This window comes from Centropristis striata, chromosome 5, assembly GCF_030273125.1.
Source record: "Centropristis striata isolate RG_2023a ecotype Rhode Island chromosome 5, C.striata_1.0, whole genome shotgun sequence".
Classification (NCBI taxonomy): Eukaryota; Metazoa; Chordata; class Actinopteri; order Perciformes; family Serranidae; genus Centropristis; species Centropristis striata.
This window is the reverse complement of record NC_081521.1, coordinates 32,166,834-32,190,879: the sequence shown is the minus strand read 5'-3', so window position 1 is coordinate 32,190,879 and position 24,046 is coordinate 32,166,834. Positions and strand designations below refer to the sequence as shown.

At 42.8% G+C, this 24,046-nt stretch overlaps 1 protein-coding gene across 1 annotated transcript in view; it reads left to right on the top strand.

Moving 5' to 3' along the window:
• Nucleotides 1-24,046, top strand: part of LOC131971019 (ERC protein 2-like) — a 164,353-nt gene that overhangs the window by 114,140 nt on the left and 26,167 nt on the right. Inside the window, exons 15-17 of the mRNA XM_059332285.1 lie at nt 1,940-2,087; nt 6,452-6,613; nt 11,743-11,808. Of these exons, the coding sequence (XP_059188268.1) occupies nt 1,940-2,087; nt 6,452-6,613; nt 11,743-11,769 (337 nt within the window). The 3' untranslated portion in view covers nt 11,770-11,808. The remainder of the gene's footprint in view (nt 1-1,939; nt 2,088-6,451; nt 6,614-11,742; nt 11,809-24,046) is intronic.

The following is a 24,046-nucleotide window of genomic DNA, read 5'->3' as shown; positions in this document are numbered from 1 at the left end:
ATAGACTCTATGTGGGAGTTTCTGTGTCTGGCAGTGAGCTGTAAAGATGGCCATCCTGTGAGTACGTTAGAGCTGTTAATCTGACACACTGTTTATGGACAGTGACACGTTGTGTTGCATTCCTTGCCCATATATGACTCTGTGCATCACCTCTTCACTCTATTTGACACAGCCAAAGATAAAGGAATGGAGAGGGGATTGCCACTGTGCCATGTTTTAAAATGCAAAATTCATCATTGGGTTTGTTCGTCCATGGATGTAACACTGGGTTTAAAGAAGCAAGATTTAAAATGAATCACACTATTGTTTAGTTTGTGGGTAAAAAAAAATTTTTTTACTAACATTTCACATTTTTTTAACCCCATGTTACACTGTGAATGGACAGATTTAGCAGAAAAAGCCAGCAGTCTATAGCACTTGCTCTGGTACAAGTCGAATGTAGGTCTGTGTGAGTGTGTGTTCCCATTACAGTGAGCATTAAAAGGAATAACAGTGGAGGTGTGGGGAGACGAAAAGTGTCACGTTGGTCCTGCTCTGTGATTAATGGTGTGATTAGCTGCTCCGATCCATGTCAGAACCCACATGCATGCACGCGCAAATACACGCACGGCATGCAAGCGCACACTTGAGCACACGCAAACACACAGAGGCCTATTAATGGCCTTGAATGGGAGAATCCAGATGCGGCGTGCAGATAATTGTACTAAAAACACCAAATGTGGAGTCCCAGGCCAGCAGGACTTTATTCTGAGTTCAGCATGTTTATTTTCGCAATTGAGTTATTTCTGCAGGGACTTAAATCATGGAATAAAAACACTGCAATGCAGGTCAATTTTTAATTGAGTCCAAAGTGTATTTTGAATGCCTCCCTCCTTTTCCTCTACCCCTCACCTCACACAAACCTAAACATTACCTTACCATGCTGGTTTAATGCCCTTCTAATTTCAAATGCGATTTAAGAGTCTGGAGTTCAGCCGTGTTATGTTTATACAACTTAAAATACCTTGAGTGCCTACAATCTAGTTAGACAGTTTCAGACCCTTGTGATGGACTTTCAGATCATTTTTGGTTGATTATAGAAACAAAGAACCATACATTAAATAAGTTACAGTCACATAAATATGTGTACTCTTTCCCCCCCAATTGTCACCTTTTCTTTTTAAATAATTCCTTTTCAGTGTGCATTTGGTCAGTGGCCAAAGTACAGAAGGTGTGTGTGTGACTATGAGAATGTTTGTGCTTCTGCATGTGTTTACAAGAGTGGGCGGATAGAATGTGTGTTTGTGACAACACCGAATTTACGACATCCTGCTTGATGATGAGGAGAGTCATCGCCAATCTGGCTCTGCCTTCTCTGTAAAGGTTACGCAAGGCATTCTCTCGAGACCTGTGGGTGTCCTTGTGCGTCTGCTTGTGTGTGTATGATGAAGATTGGTGGTATGTCTTCTCTGCACCTGTAGACAGTCATTTGTTGCCGCCCCCGTCCGTGCACACACTCACAGACATATACACAAAGTGGTAACCAGTGGTGGCTGAGGAAAGATGTCATATCCTCCTCAGCCTACACTATTAGACCCCATTACACTATTACATGTCCATGAGTCATACTGAGGTACCACTAATACAGCACTTAGCAGACCACTTCAAAGATGTCTGCTTCTTTTCTGTGGAATCTCTGTCTGAGGAGCTCTGAATGAGTGAGTTTGCTCTGACATATGCACACGTAAAAGGGCCCACAGCTGCTGACGTGGGTGCAGTGTATCTGCGTCTCTGTGCTGCCCACCTGTCTAATTTTTGACACATTTTTTACATTCCAACTTTATATTTTTATTTGGAGAATAAAAGTGATTTTTTATTTTCTTATTTTGTCCACTTACAATAACATTCCTTCTTTCCTTTTGTACCCTTTTCTCCACATTTCCCTCTCTCAACTTCTCAGGCAGCAAGCTTTGCTGGCAGCCATCAGTGAGAAGGATGCTAACATCGCCCTTTTGGAGTTATCCTCCTCCAAACGGAAAAAAGCCCAGGAGGAAGTGATGGCTCTGAAGAGGGAAAAAGACAGGCTCATGCACCAGCTCAAACAGCAGGTACGTTCACCACACGCGACCACCAAGTTTTTTTTATATGTGCATATAAACGATGAATTACATTTACAGCACTCTCCTTGGTCTAAGAGGTTGACTGGCCTGCAAATGAGTCAAATGGGGCCTGGCCTTGCGGTCACCATTTAGGACATGTGAATCAAAGCAGGACTATAAATTCAAACCTGCTGCAGATGATGAAGCCTTGCCTGCACTATAACAGCCTCATGGGCAGACGTTTGAACTTTAAAACCAGGAACAGATAGAGGTTAATAATTCCCGGTAGTTAACAGAGTAGACTTCCCCGCCTCAAACCACACTTACTGCATTCAGTCATCATAAGCCAAGCCAGTCAAGCAGGAGCTGTGATTCCGAAACAGGCACATAAACACGATAGCTATTCTCTTAACAATCATGTTGCAATCAGAGTCATTAGATGCACTCAAGTCCCAGGCGTAGGCTGGTATTATTGATGAGTCATTGGCGGACTTTTTTTGTCTCACATCTTCTGGTCAAACAGACATAAATCCCAGCACACACTCACACATACTTACGCGCATTCACCTATTTCCCCATATGTCCGTGGCTCTCAATATAACCTGAGGCTGAAGAAGGTATGTGGGTCATTAAGGTCTGGTCAGACCACATCAGTGACTGAGCTAACGTGAATGCTAACGATAATGAGCCAGCAGCAGGGAGTCCACATATACAGTCTCCTGACTCAGAGGGGCTTCTGGGAAACATGGCGCATTTAAAAGTCAACAGATGCAGTGGCTGGGTGTGCTTTTTAGTGCGAACCTATGTTTGTTCGTGTCTCGTAAACGGTAAACAGTTCCTAGGGGGTGCAATTCCATTTCAGGAATTTCAAGGAAAGCCTATTATCTGTTTATCGCCATTGGATGCGTCATGTTTTCCCGTTGGGTAACCAGCAGTTACAGTCCACCTGATGATGTGATGAGCTCTAATTACAACGATGTGCCCTCGGGGGGCCTGGAGCAGAGGAGAGGAGAAGAAAAAATGAAGGTATTGGAGAAGAGAGGGGTGGGCAGCACATAGAGTGAATAAGCTTTCTCATACATGCAAACCTGATTTCCTAGAAAGTCTTCGGTCATACATGTATATAAATCTTTGTAAATGTTGCTGTTCATTGCAACTGTGTGCCAGAAACTGCTATGACCACCATGTCGGGGCCCTATAAGTGTGAGGCATTGTCATGTACTAGTCTAAAACTGTTTTTAAGGTAAAAATGTATCCTTTTTCTCAGCTTGGGTTCCTTCCATTCGACAGAATGTGCCCTCTGGAAGTTATGTTGTCCAACATGACACACCGGCTCTCTGTCTCGTGACCCACTGACACACATATCAGGATAGCTTGCCTTCCTTAGGTCTACAACAGCCAGTGGCGGAAGGAAACTGATCAGGAAATGCCAAAGAATTATGGGACTCTGAGTCTCATAGGAGAAAGCTGATCTGTAGACAGCAGATAGATTTACAGATAGCAGTGCCCTGTCTGACCTCCCCACATCCCTCCTTTGGAAGATCTTGTGTGTGTGTGTGCATAATGCCGGCGGTCGAAGACAAACTTTTCTTTCTCAGACAGTTTGCTTCCCTTTGAGGCATGAGACTTATTCAGCACAGACAAACACACATATACAAAGACACAGACACACACATGAGGAGTTTAGACTTCCCGAGGACAGAGTCAGAACAAATGTGTCCCCATGTGGGAATTCTTTGAGTGGTCCCATCCCAGTGATGGATGGCCAAACATCAGTGGTGCTTTGAAGCGGAGAAAAGATTGATTTGGAATCCTCCGAGGTGTGCCATTTTCTGTGACTTTCTCTCTCTTTTTCCTCTGAGCATCCATCCTCTCTCTATGCTTAAAAGATAGATTTTGTGTTCTCAGAGGTGTGCCATTTAGAACAGCTTATGTAAAATGATCTCCCTGCTTGGTCCCTGTTATACTCCATTTTACTGGGATACCATGGCAATGTTACACACACAGAAACACACACAGAGACTTGATTAAAGGAGTTTGTATAAGTGTTGTGAAAATTGTGCAGCCTTTCCCCAGCTGCCTGTGTGTTTAATGCCTTTCTTGTCAGCCCCCTGTGTCCATATGTGTTAATATAGCTCTGCTCTAATCAGGACAGGCTTGTGATTTACAGAGGGCTTGGATTGAGGTTTGGGATGCAGCTGTGAGCACAGCAGCGGGATCATCGCTGCCATGTTTACACCAGCAGCTGCACTTTGATACACAAGGAGAGACCACTCGCTGCACACACACAGTGCAGGCCAAATCTATGGTTAGAGTCAATGAAGAACTCTCCTCTCCTCTCCTCTCCTCTCCTCTCCTCTCCTCTCCTCTCCTCTCCTCTCCTCTCCTCTCCTCTCCTCTCCTCTCCTCTCCTCTCCTCTCCTCTCCCAGCAGTGCCACCTGTGTCTATTCCAGGCTGCCTGCTCTACAAGCAGGCCTGGAGGCCATTACTGAGCTGTTTACTCTGCATAGCCCCTAATTAACACTAATTAAAACACACACATTCCACCACACGGACATTTTATATGTGCACACCTTTTTCGCACATGCACACAGGAATATGTCTGTAAAGAGAGTGGATGTGTGTGCTTTTGCATGTGTGTCTGTGTGTCGGGTTGAATAAACTGGATGGCCACATGTGGGCTGTCCTGACCACACAGTCAGATTCTTCCAGAAGCAATTCATCACTTCATTCATTTGTGTTTTTGTCTCAGGTCATTAAATATTAACTACGTGCGCATGCACACACACACACACACACACACACACACACACACACACACACACACACACACACACACATACACACTCATGCAAACACATTCTAGGATGTTTGGCTTCCCATTCTACCAAATATGGTTGTAATTAGATGAACAGGAACAAGTTATATGGTTCTTATTAGATTAGCAGCAAGGACTAAACCCACATTAGCCTTTTTGACCCTCGGCTACTAATTCGTTTTGAAAATATTTCTTTATCAGGATTAAACAGAATTCTTAAGCATTGGAGAAAAGTCTGCATGGAAGCACCAACTGCATGTACAGTAGTTACATCAGCTGCATGGTATATGATAGTAATTGTCCTCACCTTAATGACAGGTGTCAGCTCTGTAACTGTTGCATTGAGGCCAGCCCCACCCAGTCACACCTGCTAGTGTCAACACCTGAGGTCACAGAGGGCCATACACCTCAACCTAGCCTTTAACTGCTCTAACCACTGGTCTGGTGTCTGTCTGAGCCCTCCTCCATCCCTCACTCTTCATCTTTATCTCTCTCTTTTCCTCTCACGATGGTGTCAGTATTCTCGCCTTATCTAAGCAGCTCTTCTCCAATTTAAGCTAATTGCTAACCTCTTTAATTCCAGCCACATCCTCTCCTGTGATCCTGACTGGCTCGTTTCCTCAGTCATTAGGCTTCGGCTCCTTATCTCAGCAGCAATGTCCTCAGGCCGCTGACTACTGTAGCACCATCTCCCCCACTATCTACCCAGCTGACTCAGGCTTTTTGTCTCTTCCTGCCATGACTGTCTCTCATTTAAACAAGGAAAGCCGCAACATTTTGGATGAGAGATGCGTGCATGTCTTTCCTTCAAATCATCTTCATTCCGTACACAATCCCACCTCCCGCTCTGCAGCCGTGTTCGCCCTCAGGGGAAGTATCTGCAGTTAAGGGAATAAAGCTGAGCCTGTCAATATATCTGCACCCACTCTGTCTCTGTCTATCTCCCAGACAGCTGGCCTCAATGGAGTTAGGCTGATTGTTAACGTTAGTCAGCCTAGGCTGTTATCTCTCTCCAAAGCAGTGATGTTGGCAGGATGACAGCCTATTCCACAAGCACTCACACAGATACATACAGATGCACAGACACAAACAAAGGACACATAGTCTTGCATATCCATTTACAGGCATGCAGAAAGATACATATTTGAGTGTAATTTTAATCAATGACATCTTAAATGAGGTTGCTTCACCCGGGCCAGAACGCCCGTGGCCTTCGGCTACAAGAAACACTCACTAACTGTTCTTACGATGATTCGTCTAATCCAATTAAATGATAATCTGCAATATGGATGACATTTGACAGACTTACTATACTTTCATCAGGCACTCCGACTCACTCAATTTATGACCTGTCAAGTGTTGTTAGCGGCACTGTTTTTATCATCTTTGATGGCTTTCAACAGGCTTTCCCCCCATCCAAGAATCCCTCAGCCTAATCATTCTAAGACCCCGAGAACATTTTTAAGAAACAAATAAGCAGTGTTGGAGCAATGAATGGCCTAGTGTACACTTGTTATAATTATAGGTTATAAATTTTCTTGTTTTTTTTTGCAGACTCAGAGCAGAATGAAGCTGATAGCCGATAACTACGAGGAAGACCACATCCATCCACAACATCATCCTCACCATTCTCACCACTTACATCTAGCTAACGTGCATCACCGAAGCCTGCCAAGAGGGCCCCCCCATGCCAACCACCGGCCCCCTATGGACCAGGTCAGTATGAATGTGCACACACAGACACATTCTCACCCACACCAATCCAGTTTCGACTTGTTTACACAAGTTGACATGTTGTGAGCTCTAATCGTCATGCTTTTATAGTTGCAGTGCAGTGCAGTTTCATACAGTATTTGTCATCTCCACCAGCAGTCAGTTGAGGTCGGACTCTACAGCATAAAATATCCCCTTTCTCTCCTCTTCTGTCTCTTCTCCGTCAGCCCCATTACTTCCTGCCAAGTCAGTTATTCATATCATTTAGATAAGAAGCCTGAAGGGGAAATCTGCCAAATGAGTGTTTTTGATCGATGGGATTTGTGTGTGAGATTAGTTTATACATCATTCATCTCATACAAGCTCCTTCTCTCTGTCTGAGTATCATATCCAGACTGCCCTGAGGACAAACTTAATATGTCTGTTTGAAGAGGGCAAAAGGAGGAGAACAAACTGTTGTTGTTATCAGCAAAAAGTGTTTGAGTGTTTGCATGAGCGTGCATGCATCCAAATGTGAATACTGTCGGCTTGTGTAGATAGAGATGAATCAACTGTCTTTCCATTAGCAGATAAAAGCTTCTAGTTTCTTGAATGCAATAAAAACTCATCACAGCTCTATTGTTGTCAAGAGGTTGTGATTGGGGAGATTCCAAACTATGAAGATGAAATGTGTGTGTGTGTGTGCATGTTTGGGGATTTAAGAGGAATACCTGGGGATTTCCACCTGAGTCTAAAGTCTCACATCTGTTCTATCTGATATGCACTATTACATGCTTCTAGACTTTATAAATGTTTCTGAAACTGCTGTCTAAATTGGAGTCAAACATGCACTGGGGATCCCCTGTTCTTAATACCTCTCCAACACACGCACATGCATACAAGCACACAATTATATCCATGCATCACCCCACACATACCTCTGCAATATGTAAGAGGAAAGGATAGCTGGTTTTGATATTCTTTTATCCCTTACCCCCTTGGAAAGACTCTTTTTTTGATTCCTAAAAGAATGTGAGGCCCTGGGGATGATTGACATCCATATGTTCACTTTTCACTAAGAATCTTGCACAGTAGGGTATACTTATTTGAAAATTTGCATCCTTTTTAACTACAGAATTAATCTACATCTAATTTTGAAGATTTTTGTGGCATATGCTTGAGTATATGGAAGTTGAGAGTGGTGAAATGAATAACATGGAACATAGTTTAACTTGAAACCACCATTTTTAAATTCTAGCTGTGTGGTTATTAGGTTATGTTTTTCATCTGACTTGCCAAATTGATAATATCAAGCTATCGAATATCTGCATTGCTCTATTGCAGCGGTTCCCAAACGTTTTTAGCCGCGCACCCCCTTCTATGTCCCAACCGTGTTGACGCACCCCCAATCCCCCACACCTTCAAAAAAACAAAATGCAAAAAGCTTTTTTATAGCCATATTAAAGGCGACATGTTTAATCATGCTCAAATGAGAACACACATATAATTAAATAATCACCATTACGGTCTCGCATTTGAATTAACCTGAACACAGTTTCAATATAATGCAACAAAGTTATGCGCAAGCTTCCACTTTTAAGAGCAAAGAGGATGATGACAGGCTCAGGATCAGAGGCAGAAAGCACAGAAGTTGGGAAAATGAAATTGCATCAAGTTTAAATAAGCGTGGAGCTAAACAACCCGTCATCATAACACAGGTTGGAAAAATGGAAGAAGATAACTTCTTCTACACTTCATTTTAAGATGAAGTGCATTTTGAATAGCCTGCATTTATTAATTAATTAATATTACAGTTTTTGATTTTACATTTTACAAAGGAAATGTTTATTTACACTTCTTTATTGTGTGGGGGAAAAAATGTAATTGTGTAATTATCAGACCGCCATTACATTTTTCATCTCGCGCACCCCCTAGCAGCAGCTCACGCACCCCCAGGGGTCCACGCACCACACTTTGGGAATCTCTGCTCTATTGTATTGTAGAATAATTTGCAACCATGATAGGCTTCATATCAAACTGTGAGCTGCAGGGGGTCACGTTTTAGTATCACACATTGCTGTCCTTTACTTTGCACATATAAATTTATTTTCTTCAATGTGACTACAAGCACTGTTTTACTGCAGCAGTGTTTATAGTGTTTGACATATGAAACAGTAGCTCTCTGCAAGTGATATTTCAACTTTTCAAGTTGGCTGCAAAAGCCTAGCAAAGGGAGTATTATTAGGATTGCTGGGAAATCTTGTTAAGAATGTAGCGAATAACAAAATATCTCATAAATCTGGGTCGATTGGCTGAGTTATACTTTCTATTAAAGTTGAATTTTTCTGTCTATAAAAGGGAACTGTGGTAGCTCACACTTTATATGCAACATTTAGGGAATAGAAAGTCAAATTGTTTTTTAATGGAGGCAAAATTTAAAAAAAAATACATGAAACGTTGGCTATATACAAGACCTTAAAAATATGTAAATTGACAAATGTGAGAATTTGGCTGAGCCCGCTGACATATAGCATTGGAACCAAATGTCCGAATCAAAGACGTGTATCAAGATGTCATCTTCCCCTTCTTTCCACAAGCTATAGCCAAACTGATTATTATTTGAATAAGTTGTTTCTCCCTCTTGTGTCAAGCACACACACTTCAAACACAACAGACCCTGTTGACAGAGGTCAGCCAATCACCTCTTGGCTTTTCCTCATATCTGATCTTTGACCTCATGGGGAAGTTCAGCAGAGGTCAGGGTAAGGCCTCCAATGTGTGTGTGCACTGCTGATGGGGGATGTCAGGTCACACAGTCTGAATGTCACTGAAGTCCTTGAAGTGAGAATGTTTTCCCTCTAAACACACAAGACTCCTTTAATCTCCCTCTTCCAAATGTGATTAATTACTCAATTTTTTTTCTTGAACACTTTGTTCTTTTTCACTTCTTTTTCTATTACTCTGCACCTTCCTTTTTCCTTTTTTTCATATGCTTTAGCCACTCTTTCCTAGGACTGGCTACTGAACATTCATTCTTAAATGCAACAATGTAATTGCTTCAGTGCAGTCAAGTTATATGCCTTGTCATTTGATATCAAAATGAAATACTTCAGAAGTTAATCTCATCAGTTTCAGTGAGCCAATAAGCATGCAGCATACCAAGATCTAATAATGCTGGTAGGAAAAATGCAGGAAAAACACTATGTTACGCACAAAGATAGGGCTTGTGTGTGTGTGTGTGTGTGTGTGTGTGTGTGTGTGTGTGTGTGTGTGTGTGTGTGTGTGTTGTATTTTGACAGGCTTTACAACAATGTGTGTCAAATCGATGTAAAGGTGCTGAAAATGTGTACCATAATGTAATTTTCTTTCTGTTTAAATATATTTCATAACATTCAAATTTAAAAAAGTATTTTTCAGGAACCAGGCAAGGTATCAGTACAGGTACCCAGCCCTCCTCTTTCTTTTAGTCCGACCTCAACTGTCTTTTACATCTTTAACATCACTTTTCTTCCTTGTGTATTTTCTTCTCACTCACATTCTTTCTCTCAATGCTTCCCTGTCTCTTTCATTCTGCCCTTAAGTCGTCTCTCCCTCCATCTTTCCCATTTCAAATGCAATATCCAAGTGTGGCCGGGCCGGTGGTTCAGTGCATTGCCTGGTCAAGGAACACCACTCAAAGGATGATTGATGATGATAATGATAATGATGATGAAGAGGGTCTGCACGCTCACCCTGGAGACCACAATGCCTTTCCAAGATACAGCTAGTGCCATGAATAACATAGCAGTGACCACACATGCTTTCCTTTTTTGCATTTGCATTTGCATTTGCTCACACATGAACACATACACACCACAAGCACACCCAACTGGCACAATTCAGACACGTAAGCACAAATGCATGCACTGGAATAGCGGACACAAGAACACACTTCAAGGTTTTCCAAAAAGCCAAACTGCATGTCACTCAAAGCTCATTGCTACAGTTAGTCAGTCCATCATAGTCCTCTAACTATACTCCCTGTCCTCTACTTAATCTGTGATGGACTTCATTTTAGGACAGGTGAAATCTAATCAGAGGAGACAAGCGCAGGAAGTGGATTTAGCCTCTTGAGATGCACCCCAGGTCTGTGTCTCAGCATGGAGTATTTGCAGTTTGACGGGCATGTTGTGTTCATGTTGTTCTCATTTAGCCATGCCAGCACCACTGCCAGATACTTGGCAGCAGCCTCGGGAGGAAATAGAAAACAGCCATAAAGTGTTTATCAGAGACAGAATTATACAACCTTTTCTTTTGAGTTGTTGCTCTTTTTTTTCTAAGCCTTAACATGCTGCCTGCTTCAAGTTTATGAGAAGTAGCACATGGTATTTGGCCTGTTTATGTGCATGCGTCTGTGTGTGTGTGTGTGTGTGTGTGCGCGTGTGTACATGTGTGTGTTTAACCTGGCAGAATGAAGGGTTATAGGCCTGGCTCTGTTTACAGGGCCTGTCACAGCCATTCACTGCATGTTAGCATTTAGCAACTAGCATGTTCCATTGAAAGGCCATTATATCTATAGCTTAGCTGCTTAGGTGTAGCCTACTGAGTTTACCGAGCTTGTCACAACCACTCAGTCCACCCAAAGCCGCTGTGGACGGCAGCCAAGGCCTTGTGTTTTTTTGCTCTTGTGTAGCATAGCCTCCCCTTTGCCGTAGCCTAGTTTAGCATTATGCAGGCAAGAGCATTGGTTTAGTGAGCTGCCAGCTCATGCTAACCATTGCAATGTTAGTGTCTGACTGAATTAGCCTTCCTGTTAGCAGGTCTCTTGTCTGCACAGTTTCAGCCTCAAGGAAACCCCTTGTGTGTCTAGTTATTGGTTCCTAACAATCACTCTGAGGAAAGCATTTTATGATATCATGCACAGCTTCACTGAATGAGGAACATGAACAGGATTGTTTTCATTAAAAGCCACAGGGGGTTAGGAGGACCATACAATTAGGCAGTGAGACTTTACTTGTAAAGACAAAACCACTGGGTCAGAGTTTGTACAGTAAATGGTTTGGTCTATAAAAAAAGCCATTTTTAACCACATATATTGCCATTTTGGAGACTTTCAACATGAAATACTGATTGGTAGTGGATTGATAATAATATTAATTATGTTTTTCTCACAGGACGATGAAGAAGGAATATGGGCATGATGATCATCACCATGGAGGCTCTGCATCCATTTGTCCACAGTGAGTTTGTATTGCATAGCTATGGTTACATTTTTGTACTAATTTTAAAGTTAATGTACTCAGTCAGGGTGTAGTACTGTATATCAGCACCAGATACTTTAATGATCGTCTACACAATAGGCCTCTTCAGTGGGCTCGAGTAACCATTAGCCGGGAACACTGATGGCACCACAATAACCACAGCATTACCCAACTCTGACAGAAGAGACTGTAATAGAACCCGGCTCCTTTTCCTGTTGCTTATAAATTTCAGTCGACGAAAGAGCCTCAGTTGATTCAGAGGTTTATGGCTGCCTTTCCATGAAGTGCTCATATGCTGGTTGTGTCCAATGCTGTGTGTCTGTGACTATATAGGTAACTGTGTGGTATTAGGCAAGTACACACCCAGCAGCCTAAAGTAAGCGTACCAGGGCCCATAGGTGATAAAAACGACACAGTGAGAAAAACCAGAGATGGACTAGTCTGTCTCTCCCCGCCTCACTTTTTTTTAGTCGTAGTAAAGTTTTACCGTGCTACCCCACCCTGTTGTGTGCCAGTGTGTGGGGTAGTTAATTACAATACAACACAGAACAGTCATGAAGCTTTTTTCTTTTCTAAGCCTGCAAGCTGAAAAAGCATAAAATGAAGAATGCAGAGTCATAAAGGATAATTCCTGTTTTGGGGTTTTTATATCGAAGCCCCCCATTGACTCAGAATGCCTTTGAACGCAGACGTGCGGAAAGCGGTCTGTGCAGGGAGGGGTGCTAATACATTTGTGTATGAGACAAAGAGAGTGAAAAAGACAGATTTATAAATGAAAATGCGAGAGATAGAGAAAGAGAGATGAGAAAAGAGAGGGAAAGGGGAAGGGTGCTTGTGTATTTATGTGGGAACGAGAGAGAAAGCCAGGCAGCATGGCATACTCATAGTTTCCAGTGCATCTCATTCTTTTCCCCCAGTAATCCACAGGTGGACCATCACAAGCAGATTCTGTCTCTAACCTCAATGACTTAGTAGTTGTGCACTTTGCCCTAGTGCTGCTTTTGGGATTAAGAGTCCTATGGCTTGTGTGTGAGCAAATGGTTTGTGTTCCTGCAGTGCAAAGCTTTAGTGTGTTTAGCTATGATGTTTGTGTGTGCCTTTGCAAGTGTGTGTGCGTGTGTATGTGTGTGCAAGAGAGCGTTGCTGAGCTATACAGTGCCGGAGCAGCCCACATAGCCTATAATCCAGTCCATGTGTGCTGAGAATGCAGCAGTGTCAGGATTCACCGTAATGAAACAGACCACACTGCCCCCTTTCTCCCTCTCTTTCCATCTCTCCATCTTTTTCCATCACTCCTGTTCTTTCCACCTCTCCCCAGATTTTTGCTCGCCCTGCTCTAACGTATATTCCTTCAAGGTAAACCTAGAGCTGGGCCCGTGACTAGCCTACTGCTTCAGTATCTTCAATCAGATATCGTCATGTTGTGTGTATCCACGTGTGAGCGTATGCGTGTGTGTATTAGTGCTCCTTATCCTGATCTAATAGAATAAGCCAGGCACATTAGCCTTTAGCACTGAATGGTGTTGTGGCTAGCGATATCAGTGCTGCTCATCTATCCACTGCTGTTATTCTGGCAGCGCACAATACGAGCGCAGCTAACGTGTATTAGCCATTCTCAATGGGAGAACAGATGGGAGCCATTTAGCGGTGTGTAGCTACAGCGCAATAAGGCCAGACCTAATCCCCATATCCTGTCCCTGAGTGAGCCCTCCCTAATATGAGCAAACAGAGATGACAGCACCGATAGACAAATAGCTAGGATCTGTGTGTATGTGTGTGTATCGGTGTCTTTGCAGGCATTCATGCTTTGATTGGTGTTCCTTATGGATAACCTTGCCTCAGAGTGCTAGGCTACATTTTGAATTCCACACAAACCTAAGTGCTGAGTTTGAGTTGGCAAGTTCAAGTTCTGAGAGTCCAGGTGTGGATTTGTATTGGTTAGCCATGGTTCTCTCTAAAAGGACACTGGGCTCTGATTGGCTCATTGTGGTTGTGTATGTCCTGCTGTTGATTACAGAGGTTTTGTTTACCCTCTTGGCCTCCCAGACCCCCCTCTAATGAAATAAGAATGTCCTTTTGGACAGAGAGCACAAGAGAAGGGGGTTGGAGGAAAAAGTGAAGGAGAACATGGGGCCAAAAGAGTGAAGCAAAGTAGGGGGAAGAGGTTTTCTGGAAACATTATGCTTTTATCCCACCGTGAAGTTATTTGTACTGAATGAAGCGAAAAGAAGCTGAGAGGCTTTCCAAGTGGGGACAGAAATATGTTTGTGTACGTGTGTGTGTGTGTGTGTGTGTGTGTGTGTGTGTGTGTGTGTGTGTGTGTGTGTTCGTGTGTGCGTGTTCGTGTGTGTGTGTGTGTTCGTGTGTGTGTGTGTGTGTGTGTGTGTGTGTGTGTGTGTTCGTGTGTGTGTGTGTGTGTGTGTGTGTGTGTGTGTGTGTGTGTGTGTGTGTTCGTGTGTGCAAGCAGGAAGGAGTGAGGCCTTGTTCAGGTTAAAACAAGTCAAGAAGATGGCTTTCATTTGCCCATGCTGTGTTTGCACTGAATACAATGTTTGTCTACATTGTGTATGCCAGTAACTATCCCACACTTGTGTATATGTGGCTTAAACAAGTCTAGCAAAAAAGGACTCCAAGTTCTTTGGGAATCAGAAGTTGGGCAACATATCCTCAATCCCATTTATTATTCTAAAACATAATTTATTAAAGTGTCATGTTTGTTCTTGTCTCTGACCTGCCTGATTGTGATTGTTTGGCTCTACATTTAACTCCAAGGGTTCCTCCCTACCAAAACTGGCCTTAAAACTGACCTGACAACACATTAAACCAAACTACGGCCACCATGGAAGAAAAACAAGCAGGAAACTATGAATTTGGTTGACAAGACGATAGATCCAGCCAACAGGAGGCTGATTGTGGAAGGCGCCTGGTGGCCCCTCTTCTGTCTGTCGAGTTTTATGGGGACTTCGAAGACTGATAGGGAGGCTCAGATAAGTCTTCCCCTATTTGTTGAACATATATAGACTTTACTTAGGATATTTCCTGCTAAACCCGAACCCACTGTATACCAGTTTGGTGTTGAAATCACCAGAGACCATTTTTGGTCGGAAATTTTGGTATTCAAAGAAAGTGGCGCACATCATCAACAAGCTCATGTTGGCTTTTTTCTTCTAGTGATTGCATTTGCACTTCAAACATTGTAGAAGTGGTGTTGTATCATACACAGTGTATCAAAATGTGTAAGTATAAACCTTTGTTCACCACAAGGCTTTTTTTCCGCAATAATCCAATAGCCAATGGAAAAAGCCATTGGCTTTTTGTCAAAGAAACCAGGGTGGTGCTAACTTCTGGGCTGCTCTACACAATCTCATCAAAACTGCAACACTCTAAAAGTGTCATTAAATTTAGATTTCTGGGGCCTGCTGAACTGCATTTTTTAATTTTACTATTATTATTTATTTATTTTTCTTTTTAATGCTTGATGCTGAGTCATTGTTAGGTTTAAAAGTGGGCATTAACTTGTATTTGTTGATGTTTGCAGTTTGATTGATTCATTATCTTGGAGCTAAACCAGGAACAAATGTTGATACTGGGTAGGTAAGGTAAGGCTAGGTACATTTAAAACATATTTTCACTGTGTCTGTGAAGTACCAGATAAATAATTTATTGTGGCGGTTTAGTGGCTCCAAAACTTTTCCACTGGTCTTCACCGGCAGTATATCTGATTTTATCCATACTGTGTGGGTGGTATGTTTTGTTTCTGCAGACTAAAACATTGTTTATTGATAACATTAGACCCATGGCGTGCGCTCTCCTTGGTACTGAAGAGATGCTGTTGCCATTTGGCAGATTACTCTGAGGACAGCCTGGCATGACCTTTTGTTCCTCAGTGAAGGTCGGTAACAGAAGCCTGCGTGTGATGATCCTGATGTGGGTTTCACATGAATATTTTGCCCTGCAGCAGCTGAGATTACTCTATTTGTTGTCTCATCTTCGGGTTGTTAATGATACCTCAAAACCAAACATTCTCACAGTGAATGGAAATGTTAATGGAAAATATAACCATGTCAGTATTAACTGTGGGAAATTACATCATCTTTCAGTGTCTGCAATTTTCTAATTGTGATGATAGACGTCTGCTCAGATGTGTCTGCCTTTTAATGTCACCTTGTTCACATTCCTTTTAAGAGTAAACAAAATGCCATGACAGTTAATTCAAGGTTGGCTTCAAAAGAAAAGTCTGCCAGCGGCTTCTTAAATGGTTGAGCTGGCCCTGCCACTTTTTCTGCAATGCGTACTAGTATGAAACTCCAGTATAAACAACCATCATCCCACGCATTAATTACCACAAGCTGACGACACATATTTTTTACAAGGCGCCTGAAGTAATATCTGCACCATGTAATCAACATAGTAAGTGTTAATTAATAAATACTTTGGTTTCACTCTGGATTCCGTAGACATCCAGGAGTCAATGCAAGACAATGGTTGAGTCGTTTTATTTTTCTGCACCTGTGTGTATTTGTGACTGTGTGTGCACATGTATATACACACTTGTGTGTGCATTTGGGTGATGTTTGGATATGTTTCTCTTCACACGTGTGTAGCCGTGCTGCGCAGTATGTCTTTGGTGGCCAGTGAACCACAGCTCGCAGGTCAGCAGAGGCGTCTGACCGAGGCCATCCCTCAGCCAGCTGTCAGTGTCATCAGTCTGTGAGGTCAAAGGTTGTTCCACCAGATTGAACACGAGTGGAGAAAAGTCGATAACTCAGCAACACCTGAGCAACAACATCTGAGAGGGCTGTATGTTGTATCTATTTCAGTCCATCCTGAAACAACACCTTAATTATTTTCCAAAAAAGGCCTTTATGAGGATCTGATAGCACACAGGTCCAACACTTATGAGAGCAGTTATTGAATGTTAACTTTTTTTACTCACCAGTACAATAGTTAATATGTTTATAAAAGCTACATTATCATTCCCTAATGTAGGGCAAGAATTTTGCATTGTGCAGCAATTTAGAAAACCTCGTTTGTGGAAGAACGCAGTGGTTTCTGGCGTGAGATAAGTCTTAATCATCTTGAATATTTGTTTACACTATTTATACTGTGGCATCATGATTAATATGTTAGTGATGTATTGCTGCCACACAAATGATTACCTTTAAGTAGTTGAATGAAGAGCGGTGATAGAGTTGCTTTGTCACTGTGGGTGTATAAAGCTGTAGACAGACAGGACCCAGAGACGCTTCTTCAGCTCCAGCAGACGGAGGAGGAGGAGGAGAAGGAGGAGGAGGTGCGGGAGGGAGGTAAGAGGGAAGGAAGGCAATGTTGTGAAGCAGACAAGTTTATTCATGCTTTTTTTTGTGGTTTTCTTGAAGTTGTACACAAGAAAGGGCAGTTAGACACCTGATGTGTGGATCATAAGACAGTTGTCTGACTAAGCTCCCTTTCCCCTCCCACAACACACTCATTACACACGCCAAGACAAGGCCACACACACAATCACCCATGCAATGCTGCAAATGTTTAGGTTTTGTAATTCTAGTTATGATTACAGGTAAATCCCTGCTCATTGGGGCTTATCCATGCAGTGGAAATTTGCATGTTTGTGCTCATCTAATCAGTATGAATGCAGTCTTGTGCGTGCAACAAGGTGAGCAGAGGGCAGCAAAACCAATACGTGCAGATCTGACGAGACTGGCAGCCAGTTAACTGTAGAAGTCTCACCTCAACTGACCTTAACATGTCTGCTATCTGCGTGAGAGCAAGGATAGTGGAAGTGATTCAGAGGCCTCCAAGCCAGTCAAGTGGGACCCAAATGGGATTTGTCCTTCAGCCGCTGATGGTGGCCTGAGTCAGCATCCCCGTGCAACCGCAGTGGGCCATGAGCCCAGACATTATCATGGGTCACGCTGTCAGGTGGCCCAAGGTTATTACAGTTGCATTTTTTTTAAATTAGTTTTTACTTTAATATGTTTTAAGGATTTCATCTTATTCCCAGTTTAGTTCTAGTTTTATTTTGTGAATTATTAACTTTTAGCTAAATTCAGAGTAAAAAAAACAAACAGGAAACTTTATGTCAAGCATTTCACAGGACCTTTCGAAGATTTATATTTTATATAGTCTTGTGGACATCCCCAATTTCACAAATAACGTCAGCATTGCCTCTTTCCCCTTTTGAACTATGCACTGCTGAGTGCTCTGACCTCACTAGCTTTATTAAAGCATTATGCTACAATGTGGTAGTTAAGTGTTTTTCCCATCTGTTGTTGTTGGGGGTTTTCAGTTCAAGTGCACAAACACGCGTGCCAGAAGACAATAAGCACTTACTTTTCTTTCTCTGGTATGTAATTGAAATGACGCTATAGTGCTTTCTCATTTATGACCACTAATTCACTGGCTCAGGTTTATAATCTCGAACATGCTGCAAGTAACATTAACCCTAAAGAATTGCTTCATCCTGATTGGCCAAGGATATACATGCAAATTTGCATGACATGGATGTTAAGGATGGTGCATGGTGTTATTACTTTTGAAATTATAATTATTGAAACATTCGAAGTTTGTAGATTTGGTATGCCTATAAGCTGAAATACTTTTACTGAACCACCTCGTCCTCCCCTCTCTGTCTGAACATGCCAGGTGTGATTCAGTCTGTGTCTGTAAACTCCTCTCTGGTTTGCTCTCCGTGCAGAAATGGCTCAGCCAGCCCACAGTCATAAATCAGTACACCTCAAGCTGTCGCTATTCTTCACCTCCTTCTCTCTCTCTCTCTCTCCCTTCTTGTTTCCCTCTGTTTTGCTTTTTATCAGTTATCTCCATTGCTTCTTCAAATGCCGCTGCCATAAGACACATCCAAATGTTTTGTGGTTTCCTGACAGGGATCAGAAATTATATACAAGATTAGAAATGCAGATCTTACTATTGTGATGGATCTGTGTGGTGTTGAGGTCAAAATGGGAAAACAGAGCGACTGATTCAAGATCTTTAGCAAGTTCTTACTGCAAGCCAGTTGTGAGTGTGTACATGTGTGTGTGTGTTTATTTGTATGTGCGTGTGAAAGAAAGTTCAAGAAAGAGAAAGAGAGAGAGAGAGAGAGATTGTCAGGATTATAAGGGTGTTTTGTGAGCTTATAGAGATGGCAGCACACAAAAGCCCTTCTCTCAGGAAAAACTCGCACCTGGGGAGGCACCCAGCAAGTGGTCGCATGCATTTCTGTGTGTGTGTGTGTATGTGTGTGCGTGTTTGAGAGCTACAGAGCAAAAATCATTGTGCATAAGAGAACTCTCAGTGGGATGCTCTGGAGGTCAGATCCCGTGTTCAAGTCGGATTACATCCCAAAGAGAAAGCCTGAACATCCACAAAGAGGCACTGATGGAGGGAGGTATAGGGATTTGGAGACAGAGAAAAGGGAATCACAGCCTTTTGACTTTAAACCTGTTATTTTCCTCAGACTTCCTGTGCTCCCCCCCCTTCTCTCATGCACATACATACACACACCAAAAGCACTAAAAATAATACACAGCCTCAGGTCTTGGGTAAGTCCTGTGTTGTTCCCCAAACTGTGTTTTTAACATATAGACCCACCCCTCGGCTGCCAATCATAGACGGGCCCCCTGCTTCGAGGCAGAGGGAGATATTCAGGGGCAGATAGAGGGAGGTGGGGGTGGGAGGGGTTGGGTGATGTTGCTAAAAAAACTAGAAGACTCACACCTGCTGACTTTACCATATGTGACACTTAATCACAACTGATATTGTACCACTCACCTAAAGGATGTCACACCCTGCAACATACAGCACTTATGATGCCTCCACTCGAACACCACTGCACACACACATACACACACACACACACACACACACACACACACACACACGCAGACATGCATACACTTAAATTGCCTAATAGAAAGCAAACATTTATGATCAAGATTGACACCCACGGAAACACTGTGGCGGAGAAATAACACTAAATGTATTTTAATAAGTAATAGCAGAAGGAATGTCACTATTTTCTTTCCCTATTCTAGAAATGCCAGAGCTGCTATCGGACACTTTAGTAGGATTGAAGAGGAGAACTAACAGGAATTTACCTGTTTCCTCCTGCTGAAAGTCATCCCAGTGCAGAGTCAGCGGAGAGGCTTCATAACGTGGGCTATCGCGGAGCTACTGTAATAACATCAACAACCTTTGGACTGCCACTCAACATTAAGGGCTGACCACTAATTAGGCCTCGTATAACAGTAGGCTGCAGTTTATTTCTCACGCTAGCCCGACACTTTCCCAAAGGTCGTCCACGTCAGGGAAGCTTGTAAAAAGCGAGATGTGGAGTGTTGCCATTTGTCGGAACAACAACAACCCTTTCTTACATATTCAATGTCTTTCAGTGTAATTAGTTATGATAGCTTTCTTTTCCTCGAAAGAAGAGTCACTGTCATTCTATATCAGTGACCTATTCAAACCTGCATAATGTTTGTTGAACTTAGCCTTCAAATCCCAAAATGGGTCACAGGCCTATTGCTGCAGGGTACCCATATGACATGGGTTGTAAAATGTTTTAAAGCCCCTGAGTCTTGGGGCTACAGAATAAACTTCTCATTTGGGCCCCACACTGAAAAAAGTGTATAAACCCCTGGACTGAACGAAAGCTAGTCCAACACAGCTCAGCTTGTTGGGCTGAGTAGTTTTCAGCCAGGTTGTATTTTCCAGTGAAACCTTAGAATTGGATGCCAGAGTGGCCTCGCTCTCTGTCACTAGATCACTAGACAAGCAGATTAGTGCTGTAGCTGCTCTGTCTGTCCCTCACAGCTTACTGTATGTCACTGCTATAATCCTTGTCATCAAACCAATGGGTCAAGCTACATTAAAAGGCTGTCATTCCCATACATGTATGCACTTATGCTCACATGCGCACATGCATGCAACTTACACATGTGCAGCAGAACTCCCTCTCTTTCTGTCTCTCTTATCTGGGCCCGTGGAAAAGCCACACTTGTACGATGACATTCAGCACAGGATTAAAGCCCATGTAAGACCCTCCTCAGCTTACACTGCTGCTGCCAAGAGGGGATCTATACAACCACACACTCTCATGCAACCCTGTACACACACTGGCAGAGACACAACTGCAAGCACACACACACTGTAAGTAGGCAAGCGTAGACTCGTTTGTGCACACACACACACACACACACACACACAAACACAAACACACATGTTGGACTCTTGTTTCTCCAGACCAAAGGAGGTCTATCTTCGAGGTCTATAGCGAGGCACACAGTCATGCACACACACCATATACAGGCACACACACACACACACACCATATACAGGCACACACACACACACACACACACACACACACACACACACTGACATCCTGCAACTATCGTCCTTGCTCTTCTCTCCGAAAAAAGAGTATCCTTGCCAGGAATGAGCCCAGACACCAATCCCATCTGTCTGCAATGGAATCACAGATCCCCACCCCATACACACAAACACACACACACACACAACTTCAGATACATTCAGCAATGTTTTCACTAGTGTTGCCAGGACGGGCTGGCCAAAGCGATGAACAGTTACAGTAGAAAGAAATTGGGATCGAGACTGGCGGTAGATTGAATACAGACTCTGGGTTTTAGTCGTGCTAAGGCCAGACATGGTTAGGACCTTAGTTAAGATGCTGCCGTATATATCTAGGTCACATCATGTGTATGTGTCTTATTTTATGTGTATGTGTTTTATTTTCTGTGCATACCTCAGGGGGTTAGTTGGTTGGGTCTTGAGAGGATTCTCATTGGAATGCATTCTGATTGGGCTAGACAGCGATCCCTTTCTGATTGGTTGTTTATCCCGGGGCTTCCACTTTGGGGGTTGCTTTGAATCAGTGCATCTCTGTCACTCCCTCTCCATTTCTTTCCGTTTCTTCTCTTCTCTCTCTCCATCTCTATATTTTGTGGAGTGCCGCTGGCTGTGTGTTTGATGTGAGTCTGTTTGACGGGCTAAAGCAGAACCAGCAGCGGGCCTTCTCTATGTTTCTGCCAAGCCACCAATGCTCAAAGTGGAGATGGTTGCCCACAGTAACCTTAGGTGCTAAGTGGTCGATTACAATACGCTTCATCAAGACCGACTCGTTGTGTTGATTTACAGAGTTACGCAAGCTTTTTTTTGGCTTTTTTTATCTCCGCCAAGGAGGTTATTCAAGGTTCTGTTTGTTTGTTCGTTTGTCAGCAAGATAACTGAAAAAGTACTTGCTTGAATTTAATGAAACTTGGTGAAAGGGTGTAGCATGGGCCAATGAAGAACCCATTACATTTTGGAGTGAATCCGAATGACAGGGCGGATACACAAATTATTTGCAAAATAAGGAATTTGGCCTTGGCTCCTCAAACGCTCTTCTAGTTTTACCTTGTGGTATGTGTTATTGAAATACAACACTGGTATCCTGTATCTGCAGGGGAAGTGATCCCGGACTCCACTAGTGGAGCAGTAAACAACTCTGTGCTTCCATTTCTCAATCAAAACAAGCTTGATTGATTCTCGCCTTTGCATTTGCATAGTTGATCTTTCCTCAGCTGTCTTGCCAGCTAATTTTGAGTCTCTGCAATGCCAGGTCCCATTCACAGTAAATAGCACCATATTGTTATCTAGATTTTTGAGTCCATATGTGTGTTAGAAGTTTCTTTGGTATATTCGGCTGCATATTGCTTTTAAGTACTAGTATAAGTATGTTGCCTGAGTTTTAGTACCAATACCAAAACCTGAAAATATAAATACATAATCATGTTTTTTTTTAATGTCACTTCACTGCAGGATTACATTTGTGTTACTAGCAGGAGACGCTCCAGTGTAAACAGCGCCAACATTGCTTTCCGTCACCAACACTGGCCGAAATAACCACTGTTGCTGCTCTGTACCTGTTGTGGAAGTCCAAAGACACAGCAAAACTAAACGCCATCATGTCTGGATTAATATCACCCGGAGGTATACAGCTCAGTGATTTTTTCCACCCTCTCCAGAAACTGGGTCTGGAAGACTGCCAGTATGTTGCCACGACAGTGGTATGAACCACTTACTTAAAATTACAGATTTTGCTGTGATTTGAGTGCAGTAAAATTGATTAATAGGATGCCGAAGTAACTATAACATGATATAGCTAGTCAAATTAAGAGAATTAATGCTTTGTCAGGTCTGTTCACAGGGCAGCAAGCAAACAACTTTTAAAATGCTACTTTTCTTAGTGGACATCAGAGCTATGCCACTTGTATGCAGGAGATTCTCAACACCTGGTGGAGATCTGCATCCACTGAGTGCACTTTTCAAGTTACTTTTTGTCCACCTGTTTGATGTTGGGCTGACTGATGGTTTGATTTGGAAGAATTTACTCAAATTATAATGATGACTACAGTCATTGAGACTACCCTCTACTGGCATGAAAAGAGCCTTTAAATATGACAAGGACATTACCTTTTGAAATAAGAATTCTCAGAGGAACCACAGTAACCTTCCTGTAACAGCCAACCCAGTCTTTAAAAGCACTGCTATTGCCCACCTGTAATTAAAACTATGTCGAACTGTACACCAGCTGGCAGAGGGTGGGGGAGAGAGAGGTAACTGAGCAAGAGAGACTTACTTGATTATTCTTTCTCACCAGAAGCAGAGTAGAGCATGGCAGGATAAAAACCTAACACCAGTCATCAATAGGTGCCATTGTACTTTGGCTCCACTCTAATATCCTATCCAGGAGTGGCCTAGCCTGTCAAAGTGTGTACGCAGCAAGGCTTCAACCCTGCAGCTATGGGATTAGCTCCACTGCTGGGTGGTCCTCCACCTACTGATCTCAGTACAGCATCGCAGTTTACTGCGCACTCATTCTAGGTGTCAAGATTATGAATGAGGTCAGGTCACTGAGGTTTGTGTCTGACCATTGCAAGATTATTGTACTTGCTTTTTTTGGCTTGACTTGAGTACATTTTCACATTACATTTCTTTCCATGAACTAATGATCAGAGAAAAGCCTCAAGTTTAGAGAAAGGGTCTTATGACTTTAAGGTTGTTGGACTGAACCCCCTGTCTCTTTGGGAAGACTTGGCCGGGTAAAGGGGTTCTGCTTGAGTTCTAGTGTTACTGTTCAGTGGCCAGCATTCGAAAGCTGCGGTTTTATTATGCTGCGGTCCGACCAAAACTGGCAAGGTCAAAATTTACTTGCTTACTG